Raw genomic sequence first — 21,946 nt, forward strand, 5'->3', positions numbered from 1 at the left:
TGTGTGACATCTTTCAGCAAAACTATTTATCTCTATTGTCTTCAATAATGAGCTGTGATTACATTGATCCATATTTCCAAAGCTATTCTCTCACTCCTCTCGTTCATCTCCTGTGTTAGCTTCACTAAGTCATGTAAACAATGAAACTATGATGATGAAATAGTTGAAGTACACACACTCGTAACTGATAACTGGGAATGGAGACAGCACTGTAGATTTTTCCTTTCTGACCTCCAGATAGAGGCACAACAATACAGACACACACCAGTCAGACAGAGGGGAAGGGACCTGAACAAACACAGCGCAACAGCTGTGTCAACCAAACAGGCAGAGTGGTACAAACACACACACACACACACACACACACACACACACACACACACACACACACACACACACACACACACACACACCCCTTTGGAGTCTCATATGCTCTCTTACATCCAGTTTAACAGGATACACATCCTCATGGCGGAGCAGGGAAGAAAACGAAGACAGAGCGAAGGCATAACAGGATTTTACTGTCAGACTTTCAACATAATCTAAAAGGGGCTGATAAATTACAAAACACATTGTAATATACCTTCTTTTTTTTTTAAATTTAAGGACACCAAGCAACAGGATTTTTTTTTCTTCAAATTGACCTCACTCAGAGAATCTCACCGACATTTAGCCACGATAAGAAACTGTGTGATGTGTTACTGTACATGATATTGCTGATTAGGTCAATGTACTCCCCTCCCAGCCTTGACGCTACATGCGGCAGTGAAGAGCTGGCAGTTTCTCCCTTTGACTCGTGGTTGTCCCCCTTCAGGGACTTTCACCTATGAGTACATGACCCATTTTTTTTCTCTGGATCTACGCTTCACCGTAGCATCACTCCCGAGAGACGCTGACACTGACGATCTTAAAGAGACAGGCAGACATTTCAGCCGGGCTCGTGCTGAAATACAAGGACAGCCTTCACCGTGGCTCAGCTGAGAGACTTTTTTGATTTTGTTAGACAGAAAAACACTTGAAGCTTCACTTGGAGGGTCTCAATTTCTGTGAAAAACAAAGGACACATGAAGCCGCATCGCTATCATTGTCCATCAATAAAACTCTGCTAGTAATGGATGACAAGGTGTCATAAGAGATCTGCAGAAAACTGTAACGAACAAAATGGAGGAAAAAAACATGGGTGGTACTTTGCCTGAGACCATTATTTTCTATATTGAGACACTATGGATATATTATTGTGTTTAACATGGAGCTGAAATGATTAGTCAGTCGGATTATTAGTTGCTTCACTGAAAATCAAATAAAAAAGTATTTTTGTTTGTGTTTTATGTGATTGGAAATTGATTACAGTTAGGTTCTTGGACCATTCATCCAGCAATTTAATCAGTTTAAGACATCTCTTTAAGCTCTGGTAACTTGCATGACATCTGACAATTGACATCTGTCATTATGTTTGACATTGATGCAAATAATCAACTGATCAATCAAACTGATAGTTGAAATAATTGTTAGTTGCATCCGCTGTTTAAATGACGATCCTGCATTCAATTTACGCTAAGCAGTTAATTAAAATCAAATAGATTCAAAAATGTAAACCAGTGATAAAAGACTACATGAGAGTACCGATCTTTAAACCAAAAGCTTCTCTGCTATTCACAGCCTGGTCAGACCGGCCTGCAGTTACATAACAACCTAACCAGCCACAACCAGCACAAGTGGGTTGTAAGAAAAGCAGAAGAAGATCATGAGTTTGGAGCTACTCTGGACTCCCACATATATCCAGTCAGAGGTCAGAGGTCATGTTGGCTGAGGAGAGGTCATGAGGAGCCTTTCCCATGACCTGAGATGATGTGCAGGAGCAGAGATGAAGCAGAGTCATGAGACCTGAGTGCAGACACTCTGAAATTCTCCTGCCACAGATACTGTATATTAACAGTAGTGGACTGATCTCTGGTGAACGTGTTGACTCTCATAGACGTACATCAGCACAGCCTGAAAGCTAAACAAACAGGGTGCGGGCCTAGCAGTGTTGTGAAAGCATCAATCAACATCAGCATGACAACACAGCAAGGATCAACATACTAATATACATCTCATGTCAGATCATCACCTACTGAGACATAAATATTTGGTGTGTAAAGGCATGAAGACATTCTGTGTTGGCACAGACGAGAAACGAGACGTTCAGGCCAGGTTGCATGCAATACACTTGTTACACACATGGAGCTGTCAGCCACCTTTGTTCACCTGACAGCTTCGGACAGGAGCTTCTCTGAGAGGATCCGAGGGGAAACTCAGATGAACAGCTGCCATTATCTATCAACAGCAGTCACTAATGCAGCAACATTTTCACACAAAAAATGCCACTTAAGAAATGTCAGTTGAAAAAAGCTGCACAGATGAACTACTACATATTTTCTAATCATAATTAGGTTACTGACAACAGTTGACAAAATCAATTTCACAAAACATGGTGCTGTGAAACATCTGCTCAACATCAGGCACATCTCTAAACTCTAAACTCCAAGCTTGTTTTCCTACATAGGAAATTAAGAATACATAAAGAGCCAATGAAGACATATTAATTGAAACCCTGCATTACATTTTCATTATGTCTCAAATATAATAGTTTTTGAGTATTTACATGACAAAAATCCATCCTTGTTTTCTTTCCCTGGATGCTGGAGTATTTTTGTTGACTCATCGTGCACTCATAGACGTATTCATTAATGTTTCCTGACAAATCTAATCTGGAGCATCTCGCTAACCCCTTCCATCAAATTACTTCTCTCTCGTCATCCATGCTTGTGGGCCATAGTATCTAGCGGAGCAATATTGTGTGTTGGCATGTCAGAAAAACTGTTTATATATCCAGAGGAGTGTGGTTGTGCTCCATTTTATTCATTTCTCCCTTGTTCACAGACTCCTGATCTAACAACACAGGTGAGGAAGTGTGTGGGGGTGGAGGCCAACAGTCCTCTACAGAGACTCCCAGCTCACTACAGCGCACACATTATGAGCAATCAAATAAAATCCCTGAACAATTTAATCAAGTCCCTCTTGTAATTATACCCCAAATATTCCATTTTAATCTGAAATACCTCACATTATGGAAACTAAAGATACCTTTTCACTGTCTTTAAAGACTAAATGTTTATCAAAAGGGTCAGTGGTTAATCATTTTACTAAAATCAGATAATTAATGCAATGAATTATTTCATAAATTCAAGGGGCGTTTACTGTGTCCTGTTTTTTTAAGCGTTCTCTACAGTGCTTGCGGTGCAGTCTAAATGAAGCTGGGAAACAATCCATGGTGGTGAAAACGGCAGACAGTATATAACAGACTATAAGAAAGCAAGTGATGCATTGTGATACCGCAGGCTGCAGCGACCTGGCTGGAGCTCTGTCTGACAGTCTGAGTGCTCTGCAGTCTCATCCAGCTCAGCTGTGCTGCTTAATGTACAGCAAAAAAAACAGCCAGAATTCACTATCAATTGTATTTTGCTTCTTACAGTTAGCATAACAACTTGACACATCACCATCATGTCATACTATCCTCTCCCTTTCCCTTTTTCTCCTTAATCTGCTTTCCCTCTTTCTGTTTATGTCGCTTGAGGACGAGAGCATCTTGGCCGACGCTACTTGGCTCTCGTACAGTACCGATCTCCTATAAGTAGATATTTCTGTAACACTGTGTTAAATTTGCCTGCGCTGTATGTGTGTGTGTATGCATGTAAGAGGAGGATGGAGAGAGCGGTCACGTGCTGCCGAGAAGAGTGGGAGGGAGAGGACGTCTGCCAGCTCTGACACAGCACTCTTCCTCAGTGAAAGAGAAGGCGAATTCATTAAGATTATGAAGCACTGTAACCTTGCATTAGAGAGCTCTATTTCAGCCAGTTCTTCATGCTCTGTAAACACTGCGACATGACATTTCGCCATGGATTTATTTGAGTGTGAGTGTGTGTGGCGTGCCTGTGTATTTATTGTGTGTGTGTGTGTGTGTACGTGTGCGTGTGTGTGTTCTATGTAGGCCCAGGGGCTGCAGGCACTGCGTCAGACACTGAACCCAGACGAGTGTGTGACGCTCTGGTTCAGTGATGCTTCCAAGGTCAGCAATGCTTTGTATGTGTATGCGTGTGTGTTCATCTGTAAGTGTGTATGTGCAAATAAGTGCATGTGTCCTTCTCTGCTTAACCTTCCTCCTTCCTTCTCTTCACAAAGCCCTACACAGAGAGGCATAAATACACACCAGCATGCTTAAAAAGGCCAACGTTTTGTGAAACCTGCTTAATTCCTAGCAATGAGTAAAATGAGAAGATCGATGCCATTCCCAAATCTTTGTTTTAGGTGCAGAACTGGAGTCAGGACATACGAAGTCTATCTTACCATAAAGACTGGAAACTGGGAGAAACAGGTAGCCGCTATATAAGGCTTAAAAATGTACCTACCAGCACCTCTAAAGGTCACGGATTAACACTCTCATGTCTTTGTCTGTCTCATTTGTTTAATCTGAACATTAAGATAAATGTAAAAATTACAATTTTTGGATTTAGGGGGTGTTACATGTTGGAGATAACCAGTTTATCTGCACCACAGGGTGGTGCAGATAAACTGCCCTCTGAGCAGCCAAACTTCCAGACTAGACACTACAGTGAATCACTATCAGAAAGTGACGAGACGGTCCGCCCAGAGCAGAGCTAGCTAGTTAGCATGCTAACTTCAGTAGGAGAAAAGAAGTGATAGGAATAGAAGCAAAACAAGAGAATTGCTTTCCACAGCTGAACACAGCTTCAGTGAGCAGACAAATGAAGTTTGATGCTGAACTTGCAACTTTTCTTCTAGAGTAAGTAAACAGCTGTTAATGCTAACGCTGGCTATGTAGCAACAGCTAAACTTGCGAATAGCTCCTGTAATGCAGAAACATGAGAGGGCTATAAATTTCCTCATTCTCAATAAGACAGAAAATGCAGAAAAGACAATAAGAATAAGAATACTTATTTAGTCTTACTTAATATACAGCACATACTCCTTACTAACAGTATCTAGCGTATTTTCAGTTTAGCTCTGGATTCACAGACTTATCCTTGACCCATGAGAATAGTAACGCAAGTGTGATATGCTTCGACAGGTGGATTTCAGGAATCTGATTAATACCACAAAGAGAAAATATGAGCGTATATGTTCACAGCGGTATTTATGTTTAATAAACAGCTACTGACAAGAGTCCCGTTGGCCGACTGGTGTAAGACAGTGACTGTGATATCGCAGGTTGTTGTTGCATGCTACACCCTGTCTGTCTATCATCATCTCCTGTCAGCTCTCTACTGTGCATCAAATTAAGGCAAAAAATTTCACAAAAAAACACTTAAAAAAAAACACAACTAATGTGCACAGTGTAGCTGTGTCAGCCAGAATAAAAAGCTACTACTTAACCACATGCCATTTCAACCACTATAAGGTTACAATGAAGTTGAACAGGGTGATTACTGATGACTTCTTTGTCACCTGAATGAAAATGGGCCAGTTATGATTCACATAGATATTTTTAACCCTCAGACTTACTGTAGTTACATCACTGTGTGCACATAAGTGTATAGCAGAGGATGTATTGGTAGCAGTATAGTTAGCTCAATTGATATATTTTATCTGTGGACAATCGCATTACTTGTACCTCTTACACAACTACAGGATGATAATTAATATGTATGCTGAACAGCACACATATCAACAGCACTGCATTTGCAGTATGAACCTCATGACCCTGTATGGGAATCAGCAGCTAAAGACAATGAATGAATGAAAGTAGGGATGGGCAACTAGACAATACAATTTATATTGTAGATGATATTAATTTGTCTGTGGTCAGAGAAATCCCACAATGCTTTATGGTTTTATTGCATTTACGGGAGTTTTGCAGAAATGTGATGAAGTATTTTGGTTTGTAAGTGATTTGTTTCAGTTGATTAGCCAAAAACAGACATTCCCATCTGGTTATGTTATCTATAAACAGTTTCTCAATTAAATTTACAGAAAGTCCACAACAGTACACATCAATACCATGATAGAAAATTACATATATTGTCGTACAAGATTTTCTCCATATAACCCACCTCTAAACAATGAATGAATGAAAGATGGGACTTGATTCCCTGGGTAGACATAAAATAAGTCAGAACGGCACAGAATAACACGAACACCTGGATAATATAATGAAATCCAGTACAACAGGACTGAATGCATCATACAGTACAAGTGTTCATCTCCAGAACATCAACTACTTAATATTGTTTCTTTGTAATCACAGGAGTGTAATTGCAGCACTTCCTCGGGTTCATCAATCTGAGCAGCAGCATCATTTCGAAATAAATCTCCTCCAGCTCAGGTTGTTGGTGACTGATGAGAGCCTCTCCTCATCCACCCTCATTTTCCTTCTGTTGCTCTCTGGGACTGATGCTCATATACAGTCATGAAAGGGGAGGGTGAAGCTCTGCTTGCTGCCCATCCCCCCTCCTTCATCCTGGCTGCTATATCCACTGCTGCAGAGAGGACCCATGATGGTGTCGCCCTCCCTCTCTGCCCCCACCACCTCCACCAATCCCATCCCTGCTTCACCTCAGCCAAACAGAGCACAGGTGTTGCCTGCTGCGTCCCTGCCTTTACCTACTGGGAAACATTCACAGAGTGTTTACGTTGTTCTAGAAAGGACGCTCCACTCCACAATGGGAGCTTGCACGTGCCCGCCTTTAGTTTTACAAACCGGGTTATGTAATTGTCAGTTACAAGGCCTTAAATAATTAAATAAAGCGGAACATGCACGGATATTTGGCATGTGAAGCTGTATTGTGTAACACTGTAGGTGCTCAGATGATATCATTTCTATTAAATTTCTGTCTCGTAATGTGATGCATAAAAATGCAGGTCTGTGCTCCCATTAATTCTAATTCTCAACTACAATATAGCACTAGGCCAAACACTATTCCCCAGTCATCTATTAAAATATCTGCTCTAACTCCACAGCATGATGGGCCAATAATTCTTATCATGACAATATGATCATATCATGTTTTACACAATTTCATTGGTAAAAATTACAAATGAGCAAAATAAGTCGATAGAGTTTTTGGTTGAGACATGTGAATGGGTTTTTCAAATCACAGGCACTATATAATTTCTTTTTTTTTTTTTACATGGTGTGACATTATAATACTTTTATAATATTTTTTCATATCCTCCAGCACTTCTCATTCACAGCTAATCATAACAATATATCATTATATTTATTATATAATTTAATACTTTTGGCTTCAAAGTGAATTTGCATATTTTGGGGAGTTTGTAATAATTGGTGGTTGAGGATCAGGTCTTGCTCCATGTGGGAGGTCTGATTCCTGGCCAGAGCACAAACCTTTTCACCCTCCATCATATCATATCACAGCAGTGTGTGTGTGTGTGTGTGTGTGTGTGTGTGTGTGTGTGTGTGTGTGTGTGTGTGTGTGTGCGCGTGTGTGAGACGAAGGAGGTGGATGTGTATTAGTGTGGGGGTGGGGGCCTAAAAATTTGCAGCAGTACCCATGACAAATGAAACACCAATGAGCCTGATGAGATTTGGGAGATGTAAAGATTCAATAGGCTATTCTCACTGACAGGGAGTGAGACATTACTACAGAGAGGCCGTGTGGATGTGAGTTAGTGAAATGTGAAACCGAATCAATAAGACGAACAACAGATATCAAGTGAAGCAGATCCTGCAGCACGGGCAGGGCACGTTCCCAAAAAATTTGGAAAACATGCAGCTGAAGAAATCACGGCAACCATCACTTATATATCAGGTACGTGCCTTCACACCCATTGGTCTCTGTGAGGCTTTACTGTGCAGGCCTGTCTGACATTATCACGACCACCAACACTTGCACCCAGTTGACCCTCCTGAGGAGAATGGAGCTGCGCCTCCATGTTCAGGCCTGCATCAGCCCCACACACCGACACCGCAATAAATGATTCTTCATGACCCATTCAGACACTGGACAGTCGCGTCCACAGCGTCCTAACGACGCAGGATTACACAGACTGGCGCAACACCAGGAAAGGGCACGATGATGATGATGGTGATGATGATGATGATGATGATGATGAAAGGGCATTCACTGGTCGTTAGTGGACGGTAGCTCGTGTACAGATAATGCGGAATTTCTCGGGTAGCGGCCTCTCAAGCCAACTTTCCTCTTGGATACAATCCGCCATTAACGTGAACCACAGCTGACAGCAGCTCGTTTCAGCAGTGAGGCGCTCCGGTGGAGGAAGGGTGTTTTACGCAACCGATTCATGCTCCATCAGGGGGGTGAGGCACTGCTGAAACCAGGGAATCCCACGGATGGAGAGTGTTAATGTCCTATCACATTATAATCAATAGCATTGCATTAGATTATTGGCTATGATTAGCTATAGCCAAGGCGTGAGTCTGCAGCATCGTGTGGCACAATATTCATGCAAAAACACGGTTTATGATGCAGCTCCGAGGCAGCGCAGGTTATTCCTGAAATAAACGCTGATTGAGGCTAAAAGGGCGTATGTGGGCTGCCTTTCCCTCCAGGCTTTTTGCATTTTCATGGAGAATGCTGCCTACATTTTCTATCAGTGGGCCAATCACCGCTTGTTAGAGCCTTTTTCAGGTCTCCGCAGCCTGAAATACAATTGCGCATCCGCGCCGCAGCAGCCCGGTGTGACAACCCAGCCTCTGCAGATTACCTACAGCTCCCTTACTACACGGCTGTGTTTTACAATAGGATGAAATGAAGCACCAACAGCACCACCTTCATCATCACCCAGATGTACTACCAGCCGTCCGCATCCTGCTAAAATAACACACACAAACACTGCCGCATTTGCACACACACTTCACCACATTTAGAATAAAATAATAATAAAACAAATGATCTTACTTTCGCCGACCACCGCCTTTAATCCGATAGGTGCCATGATGCTGCTGAGTTCTGGACCGAGTGATCTCCCTCTGCTTCCTCCCTCTCTCTCTCTCTCCCTTTCTCTCTCTCTCTCTTTCCCCCTTCTCTCCGCTCACCTCACATCGCTGCGGAGGAGCCTCCAGTAGGAAACGTCACTGCGTATCCTTCCGCATCATCCCCTCGTTGGTGGTATTGGACGTTTGGCTGCGACTGCGTTTTATTATCTTGAACTATTTACTGCAGCCGTCCTGGATTAGGTCTGTGTTATTAACAAAACACCAGCTACAGCCTTCTACTTGTTCTTAAGTCCCCAACTTAATGTAGCCTATCCTATGTTCAGCCATATATATATGTTAGAGCCTACTTTCTAGAAACGTGCCATTCATCGAGTGATCGGTGCAATATAGGTTAGTATGTATTTGCTTTAGATACCAGAGGGTGTGAAAACAATCACTATAAGCGTCTCTATTTGTCATTTGTTTGGTTTTTCTAGTTTTTGGTCATTACTGACACTGTTTTAATGGGTGGAGGTATGGCTGCTGTAATTATTGTTTTTATTCCTGATAAGTTCCCACAACCCAAGACTGTCTTCAAAACCCCTATTTTTCTTGAACAATGTCCAAAATAGTGATGTGAAACACAGAAAGGCACCAAATCCTGGTACCAGACAGACTGAAATCAGTGAGATTAGCAACTTTGCTTTATCACTGCAATCGTTCGTTGAAATTGCCAATTAATTGACTGTTGATCAGCTAATGAAGTTATGTCTGTTTCAGCACCAGTGGAGCTGACTCATGTTAAAGGCACAGTATGTAACATCTGCTGCTAGGAGTCTCTTAATCAATACAATAACAAAGAGGTGAATGAAACAGCATGGGATGATGGGAGTTGTTGTTTTCACCATTATTACCCTAAAGCTCAGTCTTTCAGGAAATCAAACCGTCACTGAAGTTTTTACTGGAAGCCAAATTATCCGCAGGCATGTCCTGCTCTCCATAACATACGGACCAGAGGATTAAAACCAGTGAACGAATAAAGCAGTAAAATTGAGTGATATGCCGAAGCTCTTCTGCGGACACAGGAAGTCTCCAGCAGCTGGGAGCTGAGCTGTCCAATGACTAAAATCCTTCATCTGGTTAAGATATATAGTTGGTGTAAAAAGTGTATGTGGCTTACAACTAGATAAAAGTACATTTTGAGCTTCTGCCAGGCAACTACAACACCCACAAATGCATGTGCATAGGGCATGCGACGTCACTGACAGGCGAGCAAATGAAACAGACCATTACCATGATAGAAACCACGTAGTTCTCTGGTTTGAGAATTGCTGGAAACATTTGGGATAATGTAAGTATACAACTCAAAAATATATGACATAGATGTAGTGATTTTTAAACATTTTAATGTGGAAAAGTTACATATTATAGCTTTAATGCAAAGGCTATTGTATAGGTTTAAAGAATAGTTGATTAATTAATGCACCTTCTTCATATGGACCAGAGCAGCTGTTGCCAAACCGGGACAGTAAACAATGAACTCCTAACTCACTGATTGCCTGTAGTTTATCTGAATATTAGACTAATTTGGTGACTTTCACATTGAATTTGACTTTGGACACTTTAAATGTTTTAAAGGACCATTGGACATTATGAGTATAGTGCACTTGGTCGCCTATTAAAGGTTGAACTATTTCACAACTATCTACTCTGAGCTTTAGCATATTTTTTTTTATCTAAAAAAAAAACCCCAAACATTTATTGGCCTAATACAGAGCCGTTTCAGTATCAAACAGTCCACACGGGGGCAGCATTTACCTTCATGGAGGAACACACCAACACTGGGAATCATGGATAAACCCTTTTCCTCACTGGGCAGAACCTCTAATAGAAATCAGCTCATTTTGGCTCCATGGCCTTTATTAAAATCAATTAAATCCAGGATGGAGAATCATTTCAAAATAAGGCACACCATTACCATTACGGTGTTTTTAATGCCACCTTCATGGATTATAAACTTAACGCCGAATAAAAAAAATCACAATCACGCGCACAGTAAATATTGAATGTATTTTATTATTACTGTAAGCTCCTGGTTCTGGCCACACCCTTGGCAGGGCCGACTGAACACGTTGGACCAGTGATGACTCCCAGAGGGTGTGTCCTGCCGCTGTGAAACAGAGCAGCGTTCACCTCCTCCTCGCCGCCTCGCCTCAGTCCGCCTCCTCCCCCATTAGAGAGAGCGGGAGCGAAGAGAGAGCCGTGCGCCTCCCAGCAGGACAGTGAAGTGCTTTCTCAGCGGCTCAGGACGGATATCTGAGACTGCTGCGAATATCACCAAAGCCCTGTTTCCACCTGGAGTACAACCTGTGAGCAGCTATATATATACCTGCAGGATCTGTTAGGCTCTCCTGGAACCATGGGGGACGTGGTTTCCTCGCACCTGGATGAGAACAGGCGGGAGATGATTACAGGTAAGAGAGAGGAGTCTGAGCTGTGTGCAGACAGTTTCTCACACACTCAAGTGGCTTCAAAGTTATTTTGATCATATCCTAAAGAGCACTGAAATGTCTATACAGTTTGTAACAACTTTATTAAGTTTTAATGTCCTGCGGTAGAGATATCCCCACACGCCAGAATTTCCTGAATCACAGCCTGTAAAACTCATGCTTATGTGTTGGAGTGAACTCTATTTTAGATTAAACCAAACTTCCTTTAAACTGAGCTGTCTGTCTAACCTGAGGGGAGAAATCCACTGAAACCCTTTGTGCAGGAATTGCGCATAAAGTCTGACTGTAATATGTGTTGAATGACTTCTCCCTGGCCTGTTCTCCTCTCATTTATAACAGTGTATTGTTGCTCTGCTCCACTCACAGAGCTCCTCTGAATCCCAGCTCTGCTGCGGGCCTGTTTCTCAGAGATAATAAGTAGGTTTCCCAAAGGGAAGCATGTTTGTATAAGTTTGGGACTGGCTGCTATTTAGGTCTCAGATTGCTCCAGCCTCCCACTGTGCACTGTGCAGGTCTGTGTGATTATTTCAGCAAGGCAGTGGGAGCAGAGGGAGGCAGAGGAAGAGTGCAGGGATGTGTAGATGCTTCCTTGGAATTATTAGACTGTCATCGCTAGAAGCAGTTTGACAATGAATCACAGGTTCAAAGTAACTCAGGAGAAGGGACAAGACTGGCATGCTTTTTTATGTTTGAGTTGGTGTTCAGATCCTCTCGTGCTTTCCAGGAACTGTCACTTTAGGCGGGGATAGGATGTTCCTACAACTTCATGATTGTAAATGTGTGTGTGTGTGTGTGTGTGTGTGTGTGTGTGTGTGTGTGCTGGCACTTGCATGAAGAAACCACTTCCAGAAACCAAAGATTATGTTCTTGAGGTCCAGACACTGAGTTTGTTTGTTGTTGCTTCTTTTTGTGAATGAGACAGAGAAACACTCTCAGAAATAGTTGAAAACAGGAAGAATAACAGGGTTCGAGGCTGCCACATGTGGTTATGGTTTGTTTCTCTGGTTTCATCAGTTGTGTTTGTTATTGTGTGTTTGACTAGACTGGGCCCAGAATTGTTGAAACAGTGCAGCAGCAGTAGTATTAGTGAAATGATCGAAATAAAGACTCATTTAAATCAAGGACAAGTGTGGAATATTCTCTGGTTCTATCTTTCTAAAATGTGAGGATTTGTTGCTTTTCTCCATTTTATATCATTAGAAAAAATTATATATCTTTGACTTTTAAACTTTTTACTTTTTTTTTAAACAAAACCTGCTATGTGAAGATGTCGAACTGGACTCTGGGAAATTTTGATGGCTATTTTTAAAGACAAGAGAAAAGTTTGGCCTACTTGGGAAATCTGTGACTCTTTTATATTACACAATAAAAACATAAACTTCTGAACCGCTGAATACACAAGCACCATCATTTTAAGTTTTCAGCTAGAATACCTAAAATTGTGCAACATTTCTTTCTTCTCAGTCTTTTAAGAACCAGATACATATGGAGTTGAGTCAGAAGAGGAGGCTTTAGGTGAAGCTGCAGAGGTAGAGCAGGTACAAACATGTCGCAGGATTAATAGCTGAAACTGCTGTCTGGGTCTCACACACCCTCCCTCTGTGTCGTCTCTCTGAAGATCGTTTGTTGTCTCCTTTGCACGTACGGATGAATTGCATGTCCTTTAAAGTACTAGGTTCAAATCTTCTTTGGTTTTAGGTGTGCACATGGTCTGTGTGTGTGTGTGTTTGTGTTTGTGTGTGTGTGTGTGTGTGTGAAGACTACTCAGCATTTCTTCACTGGGAGTTCTGTTTGGACTGTGCACCTCCCTGCAAGGTGATTTCTTCATCCTCGCTGCCTAAGCACATTCTCACAAAATGATCTCCTCCCTCGTGTGAGCCTACACAACAGAGATGCACATACACATACAAATGCAAATCAGAACTGTGGTGGTCACCCACACAGTCTATGTCCCATCATCCCTGCCTAAGAGAGACGAGCTTATCTGCTCGTTTTTCCCACACACTAACGCTGCCGGTTTCAGCCGTAAGGAAGATCTTGCAGAACAAGAAAGAAAGCGCAGGGAGTGAATGATGCAGAAGACATGAGGCGTCAACTTATGTCAGCATCTTAGTCATGCCTTTGATGATAAGTAACATTTCTGAAGACAGGTTATTTGGCTAAAATGCTACTCCGTCTGCTTCAACACAAACTGATCTTGGTTTTTCAGTCAGAAGTGTTACAGTTGATGCAGCTTGTACACTGCTTTGTGTAGCGCAGGTGCTGGTGGACTACAGAGATATACAGTATTCAAGTGAGACAATCATAACCCCCGAAAGACGGATGAAGTTCAGCCTCTTCTGCTAGCTAGCTTCTATCGTCAACTCAGTGGGTTTTCCCAATGAGGGTTTGTTTCTGAACAGCTGAAACATGTTCTGTGTTTTCTGTCTGTATTCAGAGGAAATGAAGTATCTACTCTTGTGCTTCATAGTAGAATTTGAACATACAATCTCATGAGTAGTAGTGGTTTGTGTTTATGGTCCTGGCAGGAACAAGTGGGCAATAAATCAATATAATATTGTCTGAGATTTATTCAACGTAATATGAAGATATACACCATCTTAAACATGCTCTCCTCCAGGCCTCTAAAGGCGCCTACATACTGTGAGATTTCAGCAGTATTATCAGTTTATACGAGGCCACACTGTACGACATGGATATAATAAACTTATAGTGCGACATCAGTTTCGACGTGTGTAGAATGCTGCATTCCTGTCGGTCGGTTAGTAGATTACATGACTGTATATTGAGATTGAGGTATTTGTTTGTTTGGGTCAAAGGACGGTTGGTCAGTGAATCCTACTGACTTTTCCTGCAGCACCACTATGACGTTGGCATTTTTAGCGGGAGGAACCGCCTCATTGACAGAGTGCCGTCAGCAGAGCACAAGGAGATGGAGAATATGTGCTGGAGCAGATAGAGGGATACAGTCAAACTTTTTTTTTAGCATGCCTTCACAGGTTGAAACAGAGGACTGGGTGTGTGTCTTATGATGTGGTCTTTGTTCCCAAATTCCAATTTCCAAGTGCCTAAAAGGCCGTCCGTGCACAGCTTCCCAGGCTGCTGACTTTGGCAGAGCAAGACGACCAGTGGAAAGTACCAATTCTTTCCACGTTCGGAGTGGAGGCCCCATTAACCGTCACTTATCTGGTGGAAGTTTACACAGGACAGAGAGAGTTTTGGTCAGATATCCACAATTGAAAAAAAAAAAAAAGTGACAAAGTGATTTGAAACCAAAAATCCTGCACACTGCGCTGAGAGCTCTAGATACATACAAAATTTCTCCATCTCATAGGCATTTATCAGCCAGGATAAAACTATTTTGGCGCAGATACCAAAACAGTGCTTTTTTTTTCAGCATCTTAATTTGAGCATTATTAACATTTTTCTGCAAAACCGTTTCCATTTTAAGAGAAGTCAGACGTCTCGCTCTCTTCCTGTGCTCCTCTAACCTGTCCTCTCTACCCCTCCTGGTATGACATGGGTGTTTTTAATAGGTTTGTGTGTCCCTGTCCCGTCGTCTCCTCCACATTCCCTCCCTGTCTGTCCTGTCCTGTCAGCTCTTTCCTTCCTGCTCTCCCACTGCAGGCCAGGCTCCCTCCTTCCTGTGTCGTCCCTTCCATAAACAGATCATAGTCAACACTGTCTGCTGCTGACGGAGTCAAACACGCTGATCGGCTCACAAACTCACTTTTTTTTTTTTTCCAGCACTGGAATGTGGGAAAAGCTCATGTCCCCGCCTGCATGTTCTTGCACAATTTATTAGGATGCTTGTTGCAGAGAGCGGTGGAAAAGAAATGCTGAGTCAGGCAGTGAAAGGATTTGGGAAAAAACGATGATTCAATTTAACTGATCCCTTCTGGGAGATTCTGCTCCGACTTCAAACTGGGACTGCAACTAACAATTATTTTCATTATCGAATAATCATTTAATGTAAAAAACGGAGAACAATAGCAGTCTCCTTTTGTCCAACCAACAGTATAAAATGCACAAAATTTATAACGATAATAACTTGAGGTTCAGGCTGAATTTGGCAGCACATCTACAATATTTCCATTTGATTCAGTGGTGCAATTATAAAAACTTGTGGTATTGGGTTTAAATGTTTCACAATCTGAACATTAATGATTCACTGAAGAGCTGCAACAAGATGAACAGGACATTTTAAACTAGAGAGAACATTCAGAACTCTCTCATCAATATTTAGTCATAGTGTTTGCCAAGAATTAATTACATTCAAATGTCTTATATCAAGTTTTACTAATGACTTTTACCAGAAGCCGTGATAGAGAGACATTTGTGCTGATGCTACGTGGTGGGTATGTCTTTGGGTGCTGCACAGGAGTCACTGTCTAAAAGGCCCATTTGAAATTTTATTTTATTGCACTTTTCATAAAGAGCTGATACGACGCCCTTCATCTCTCCATCCCAAAGAGACAGAGTGTGTTCACAAGAGAACTGCAGCTCTCCACTCACACTCTGTTAATGTTTAACAAAAGACATTTAAATTGCAGCACTGATAAATTCCACTGTACCAAAACGTGGCCTTGTAAACGCAAACCGTGGAACACAACAGTCCGCTCTCGACTGTATTTTAATAAAAGTGCGATAAAAAAAACCAAAAAAAACAAAAACATGAGACAGTTTGTGTCAGTCGTGTAATAATTCATTTATCTTGTTTATCTCATGTCTATGCCCCCCCCCCCCTGCAGCTCGGACCAGAGGTGTGATGAAGGAGTTCAGTGATGTGTACGAGCAGCAGTATGCCGTCGCTCTCTTCAACAGTGTCCGCTTTGAGATAGAAGGAGGAGGAGGGACGCAGTCACAGCTGCTTCACAGAAAGGCAAGTTCATTAACCCTGTTATAAAAGAGAGACTCAAACCTGCTCGTCGGACAGAAGCATGAAAGACATCAACAATAAAAAAAAAAAAAAAAAAAAAAAAAAAAAGGATATCTTTAATATCTCTTTCATTTCTGAAACACAGTTGTAGTCATGTCTTTAATGTCATATGAAACTGGATGTTTATCTTGTCGACTTTATCACGTCTTATTTTTCTATTATTGCTGGCTGTCATTTACAGTATATATGTTTTATTTGACAGAGACAGACAGGAAGTGTAGGGAGAGAGTAGGGGAATGACGTGCAGCAAATGGTCCGGCCGGTCGAGAGTCTAACTGGGGACTCGCTGCTCAGGGTATTTGAGTTGTATGCTCCCTGAACATTCAGCCATCAGATCGCCCTTAAAAACATGGATCTAAACTTTGCTATGCAGGTTTATAGTTTAACTTTAATTTCTCCATCTTCCTCTCCGCCATGTTTGCAATATGCTTTTGGTGTCTAACATGAACAAATTCACTCTGCTGTTTGTAGCTAAATGACTTCTGTGTAACAAAGCTGCATCAATATGGGCTTTGTTTGACCACCAGAGCCTGATGTTATACACACTGCATGAATGAGCTCATTCTTGGGTCTATGTACCGGTACATCACCTAATGAACGAGCGCTCCGCTCCGCCGCTCGCAGTTTTGTATTCCTCTCGTCTTTTTCGACTGAAGGTCTCACTTTTGTCCGTGTTTTCAGTCACTGGAGGGAAAGTGGAGCAGATTTCACACATGAGCAGAGATGCTGTTTGGAATTCTGTTATTGCAGCTCATCTGCTGTCTTCTTCACTATGAGCAGAAATTATGCTCATGTGAACCAACAGTCCGCAAACACAAACACACATGCACAACACATGCTAGGGCTCATCTATCTGTGCTTACTTTGGTGATTTAAAGGTATACAGTAGTGTCTAGACTCATGTATAGGGCCAGGAAGTTCGATACCGACCGAATCGGTTTCACACTATCAAGTCATTGGTAGGGGTTCGATATGAAATTTCAATACCTAAGGAGTAAATGAGTAAATCTCATCAGCGTCAGTGAGCCAATCAGCAGGCAGCACGCGTGGACCAAGATCTAATAATGCTGGTGATTGGCTGTTTATTTACATGTTTTATTTTTTTTAAATAAAACTAAAGTAAAACTAGTATTTGTATCCTAATATCTATTAGAATTTTCTTTTTCTTTAAATGAATTTGATTACATTGGTGTCTGTAAAAAGTTGTTAAGATTCGGTATTGAAGTCAAGGTATCGGTATCGGTACCGATATCGAAAGTTTCTGAACGATACCCAGTCCTACTCATAGAACATATGTAGTGAAGACTCTGAGGGAAATTAATAAAAAGGTATTAAGAATATTTTTTTTAGGGACATGGAAGTTCTGACTATATTGACGTGTGATTTCAGTGAATAATTTCCAGTGAGAAACTTGCTGTCTTCACTTAGAGACTGTTTCTCACACACATCACACACTCAGTTCATCCTTGAGTGAGTTCAGGTGAAAGAACGGGAGGGACAGACAACCCAAAAACATAATACCTCTAGCCGTCGCCGGCGTGGAGCCATAAAGATTTGTCTTAATTTGTTAAATATTTGCACAATGAACACTGAAGTTTAACCCCTTGTTTCTTCACCTGCTGTAGAGGGATGCATAATCAGCACCTCATTTGCATTTTCTCATTTTCTCACTGTTTAAACTGATAACATGTTTTCAGAGAAAACTTTGCATAATCCTGTGCAAGATCATCACTTTCTTTCTGCTCCACTTGAAGATAATCACAAGTGACTCAGTCGCTCATGCACATCAAATCAGGTGATTTAACATTTTGTAGCAAACCAACAAACAGCAGTCAGTCTGCTGTCAAACATCATGTTTCAGCTCTGCCTCTCCCCTCCGTCTGCCCCGTTCTTCCCTTCCTCTCTGAGCTGAGTCTGAGTAACAGGATTATTTGATCTAGGACAGGAAATCTAAAAACAAAGTGGGTGGTGTGCATCCGTGTGTAAACACTTGTGTGTTTCTGGGTAAACATCTCCACCTCGCGTGTTTAAAAAATTAGGCTTCAAGTCTCTTGCATAGTTAAAGGTGATCTCACTGAGAACAATATGAAAATCTCATTAATCAAACATGTACAAACCTGTTATGCTCCGTATCACAAGATACAATGACATATAAACTATGACAGTGCTTGATGCCTCAGTGCTGAGTGTCTGTGTGGCTCCTCAGGACCCTCTGGCGGGCCGCCTGATCTTCTCAGGGAGTCTGTTTCAGTACCTGGAGGAGAATCGGAAGTGGAGGAATCGCTTTGTGTCCGTGCCAAACAGCTACGCCGTCAACCTCTACGAGAGCAAAACAGTGAGTTTTCTCTTACTGGAACAGACTGCTGTCCCATCAGGCGATTCGGGCGCTTGCGTTAAAACAGCTCAGTGTGTTTGCCATCTCTCTAACAGGCACATGAACGGGGGCTGCACCCAAAAGTAACCATCAACTGTGCTGGGTACAAGGCCCTGACCTCAATGGAGGAGTACATAGAGCTGATTAATACCAGCCTGCCAGGTAAGAAAGAAAGAAACAGACTCTCTCAGTTTTATTTATTCATCAGCTGACTGGCCTTAATTCAGTATTGTTTCCTATTGGCTTATTGGTTTTACACACTATGATCTTTTTCCTACTCGTGTGAAATTCACTCTCTAAACCCTCTAGTTTCTCATTCTTGTTCTGTCATGTGACTTGTCGTAGGCATCAAGGCCAAAATGGGCAGTAATCCGTTCATCAAGTGTGCGACCCAGTTCCCGCTCATCCTGTGGCATCCGTACGCCCGTCACCACTACTTCTGTGTGATGACAGAGAAGGAGCAGAAGAAGTGGCACGCAGTGCTGCAGGACTGTGTCAGACACAGTAACAATGGTAACAGTATACACACGCATCAACACACGCACAATGATTTAAATTCTGCTCACAATGAGTAGAAGTGAAGCAATGATACGACAAAAAAGGTCCCAGACATCTGTCCTGGACAATGATGTCTCTTTACCTTTGTTGGTGATTCAGACAAGGGTGTGTGTGTGTGTGTGTGTGTGTGTGTGTGTGTGTTTGTGTCACAGTGTGAGGCGTTTACATGCCATCGGAGTGAGCTGGTTGATCTGTGAATATGAGATGCTGCTGTAGGAATGATATGTATTTGGATTTGGTTACACTGTGACATGTTGTTTGGATCAGAGATACAAATGTTAAGAGTTTCACAGCCCAGACAGAAACTGAATCACTAAAGTAGCTGGCAAGGACTCAACATAAGAGGGAACCTGACTGGTTTGAGACAGGCGACTATTAGAGACAGGCTTGCAGAGTATATTTGATCATATTTAGTAAGAATCTCTCTGTTTTCTAATTTGCTATTTGCTGTTTATGCAAATTCAACACTTTCTCCTTGTGTTTCACAATAAAACCCTTCCAGACGTTCTGAGTATAATCCCTTCCAGTGCTGAAGCCATTGGTTGAATGACTGACTCGTCAACGGACACAAAGATTAATTAAATGAAACAAAAATATCAAATTCTCTGGCTCCAGCCCCCTAAGTGGGATGTTTTGCCACTTTTTGCTGTTTTCAATCATTGCAAATTGAATATAATTTTCAAGTTGTCGTCTCGGACACTGTGATGGACACTTTTACCACAAATAATCAATTAATCAGACCAATAATAGACAGATTAATCAGCGTTCAGAATAACCCTTTATTTGAGCCCAAATCCCTTTCCTTTCGTGGAATGCTTTTATTGTGAAATATTTGAAGTATGTGTTGGGTTTCATAACACCACGAAAGAACAGCAAAGTAGATTCTGCTGGTTAGTGTGGCACAGTGACGACATCTTCTGGAGAGGGTGTTTGGCAAGAAGATTAAAGAACCATGACGAACTATGTGGAAAAAAGAAATCTAAAAATAAAGCTGGTCACATTACAACATGTCATCAGTTTCTGCTTTTCCATGTTCAATGACATCTTCATGTCAAAGGTCTTCCTCCCCAGCTTTTATTTGTGTGAGCGTGCCATCCTTGTGTTCGTGAATCGACGGTATTATGGAGGATGCTGCGGTGTGTTTGAATGTTTGTTTCATCAGGGTGGAGAACTGCTTTTTTTTCTTCTGTTAAAGTTTCTTGTTGAGACGACGTGACTCATGCGTCGTTGTGTTGAGACGCTGAGAGCAGAGACATGCCACAGGATGTGAAAACATGATGTAATCCATTTTTGTGTCACGTTGTGAGCGACACCTTTGGGGCTTGGTGTACTAGAATCAAAATGGTAGGAATGATTGGTCTGCTTACAAACTTTGTTCACCACATGACACGTTGAATGCAAATCACGCACCAAGCTTTAATGGGCAGGCATATTTACATTTGCATTTTTGCAGTACAGGTCAGGGAAGTCACTTCGCTGCCTTAATTTGATGCGTGTCAAGTTGCATTTTTGTGGTTATGTGCATGCATGCGTGTGTGTGATCTCACATTCAGTGTGCTTTATTTAGACTCAAGACAGAGAGGATCGGAGATGTTGAGATTAAAATACAAAGCTACAGCGATTCAGTGATTAACTAACGGCTGCTGCAGCGAACGTGATCAGGCTTGTTTGAATCCTGCTGACTGAAAGGCACGAGGTGCGGATCTGCGGACTGTGGATCAAGCGTAAAGATATTCAGACACTAAGATTCACACATAAATGATTCCCTTGTGACTGTATCAAAAAGTTCTAATTTCAAAAAAAATTTACAGGTAATTCTATAATTTACTGGAAATATTTTTTTTAATGTTTTTCTATTACATAACGAAGAAACAAACAGTATAACTGCATATTATTGTCGATAAATCCACATTATTACATTATTTCATTTAACTTTAGGGAAACAAAAACTCTGATTAACCAGGATATCATCACATTCTTTTGCATATGGGAGATTTAATCCACAAAGACAAGACGTTACCCTAGCTGGACCTAATTTTCAAACACATACATATGCAGGCGTGTGGTTCTACATGCACATATAATTATAATGCTGTTTGAGCTTTTAGGTTTCGGCAGCTTGAAGCTAATGTAGAGTATGGCTAAATTATCTGTAATTGTGCTTGAAATAATTGGGGAGGGTGGATCGTCGTGCACAAGGAGTCATTGTAATCATTAAGTCAGCTGCATCGAGTCACTCAGCACCTTCAGACAGATGCAAGCACCCGTGAACTATAGTAAAGCGTTTCCACCGTAAGTTAAAGTCCGAACAGTCCTGTATCATGAACAGTACAATTAAACTTCACACTGTGTATTGAATGAAACAACACACTGGTTTTAAGCTCATCGCCACCATGACAAAGTTGTTTAACCTGATTCAGTATTTTGCACATAGATAACTATTACACGACCCAAGTGCGCTGCATGAAGTCAAAGCGAAGCTGCTTAAGAACACATGTAAATGCCAGCAGCTCTAATATCAGCGATAGTCACTTCCAGCGTGAGCCCTAAAGTTAGAGGAGCAACCTAAAAAGGGGCTTCCTTTCTTAGTTTTGGTCAGAACCAAGAGC

General features: G+C 41.6%; 2 protein-coding genes across 3 annotated transcripts in view; one reads left to right on the forward strand and one right to left on the reverse strand.

Annotated features, from left to right (window-relative positions):
- stxbp1a (syntaxin binding protein 1a) overlaps positions 1-9,099 on the reverse strand; it is a 50,808-nt gene extending 41,709 nt beyond the window's left edge. The window contains exon 1 of one of the 2 annotated variants that reach the window (XM_056404432.1): positions 8,940-9,099. In XM_056404432.1, the coding sequence (XP_056260407.1) occupies positions 8,940-8,976 (37 nt within the window). In that variant the 5' untranslated portion in view covers positions 8,977-9,099. The remainder of the gene's footprint in view (positions 1-8,939) is intronic. The other variant, XM_056404433.1, reaches the window with a different exon arrangement.
- A 1,973-nt stretch (positions 9,100-11,072) lies between these two features.
- niban2a (niban apoptosis regulator 2a) overlaps positions 11,073-21,946 on the forward strand; it is a 32,028-nt gene continuing 21,154 nt past the window's right edge. Inside the window, exons 1-5 of the mRNA XM_056403542.1 lie at positions 11,073-11,430; positions 16,218-16,348; positions 18,612-18,740; positions 18,836-18,941; positions 19,125-19,292. Of these exons, the coding sequence (XP_056259517.1) occupies positions 11,376-11,430; positions 16,218-16,348; positions 18,612-18,740; positions 18,836-18,941; positions 19,125-19,292 (589 nt within the window). The 5' untranslated portion in view covers positions 11,073-11,375. The remainder of the gene's footprint in view (positions 11,431-16,217; positions 16,349-18,611; positions 18,741-18,835; positions 18,942-19,124; positions 19,293-21,946) is intronic.

This window comes from Seriola aureovittata, chromosome 18 (genome assembly GCF_021018895.1).
Source record: "Seriola aureovittata isolate HTS-2021-v1 ecotype China chromosome 18, ASM2101889v1, whole genome shotgun sequence".
Lineage (NCBI taxonomy): Eukaryota > Metazoa > Chordata > Actinopteri > Carangiformes > Carangidae > Seriola > Seriola aureovittata.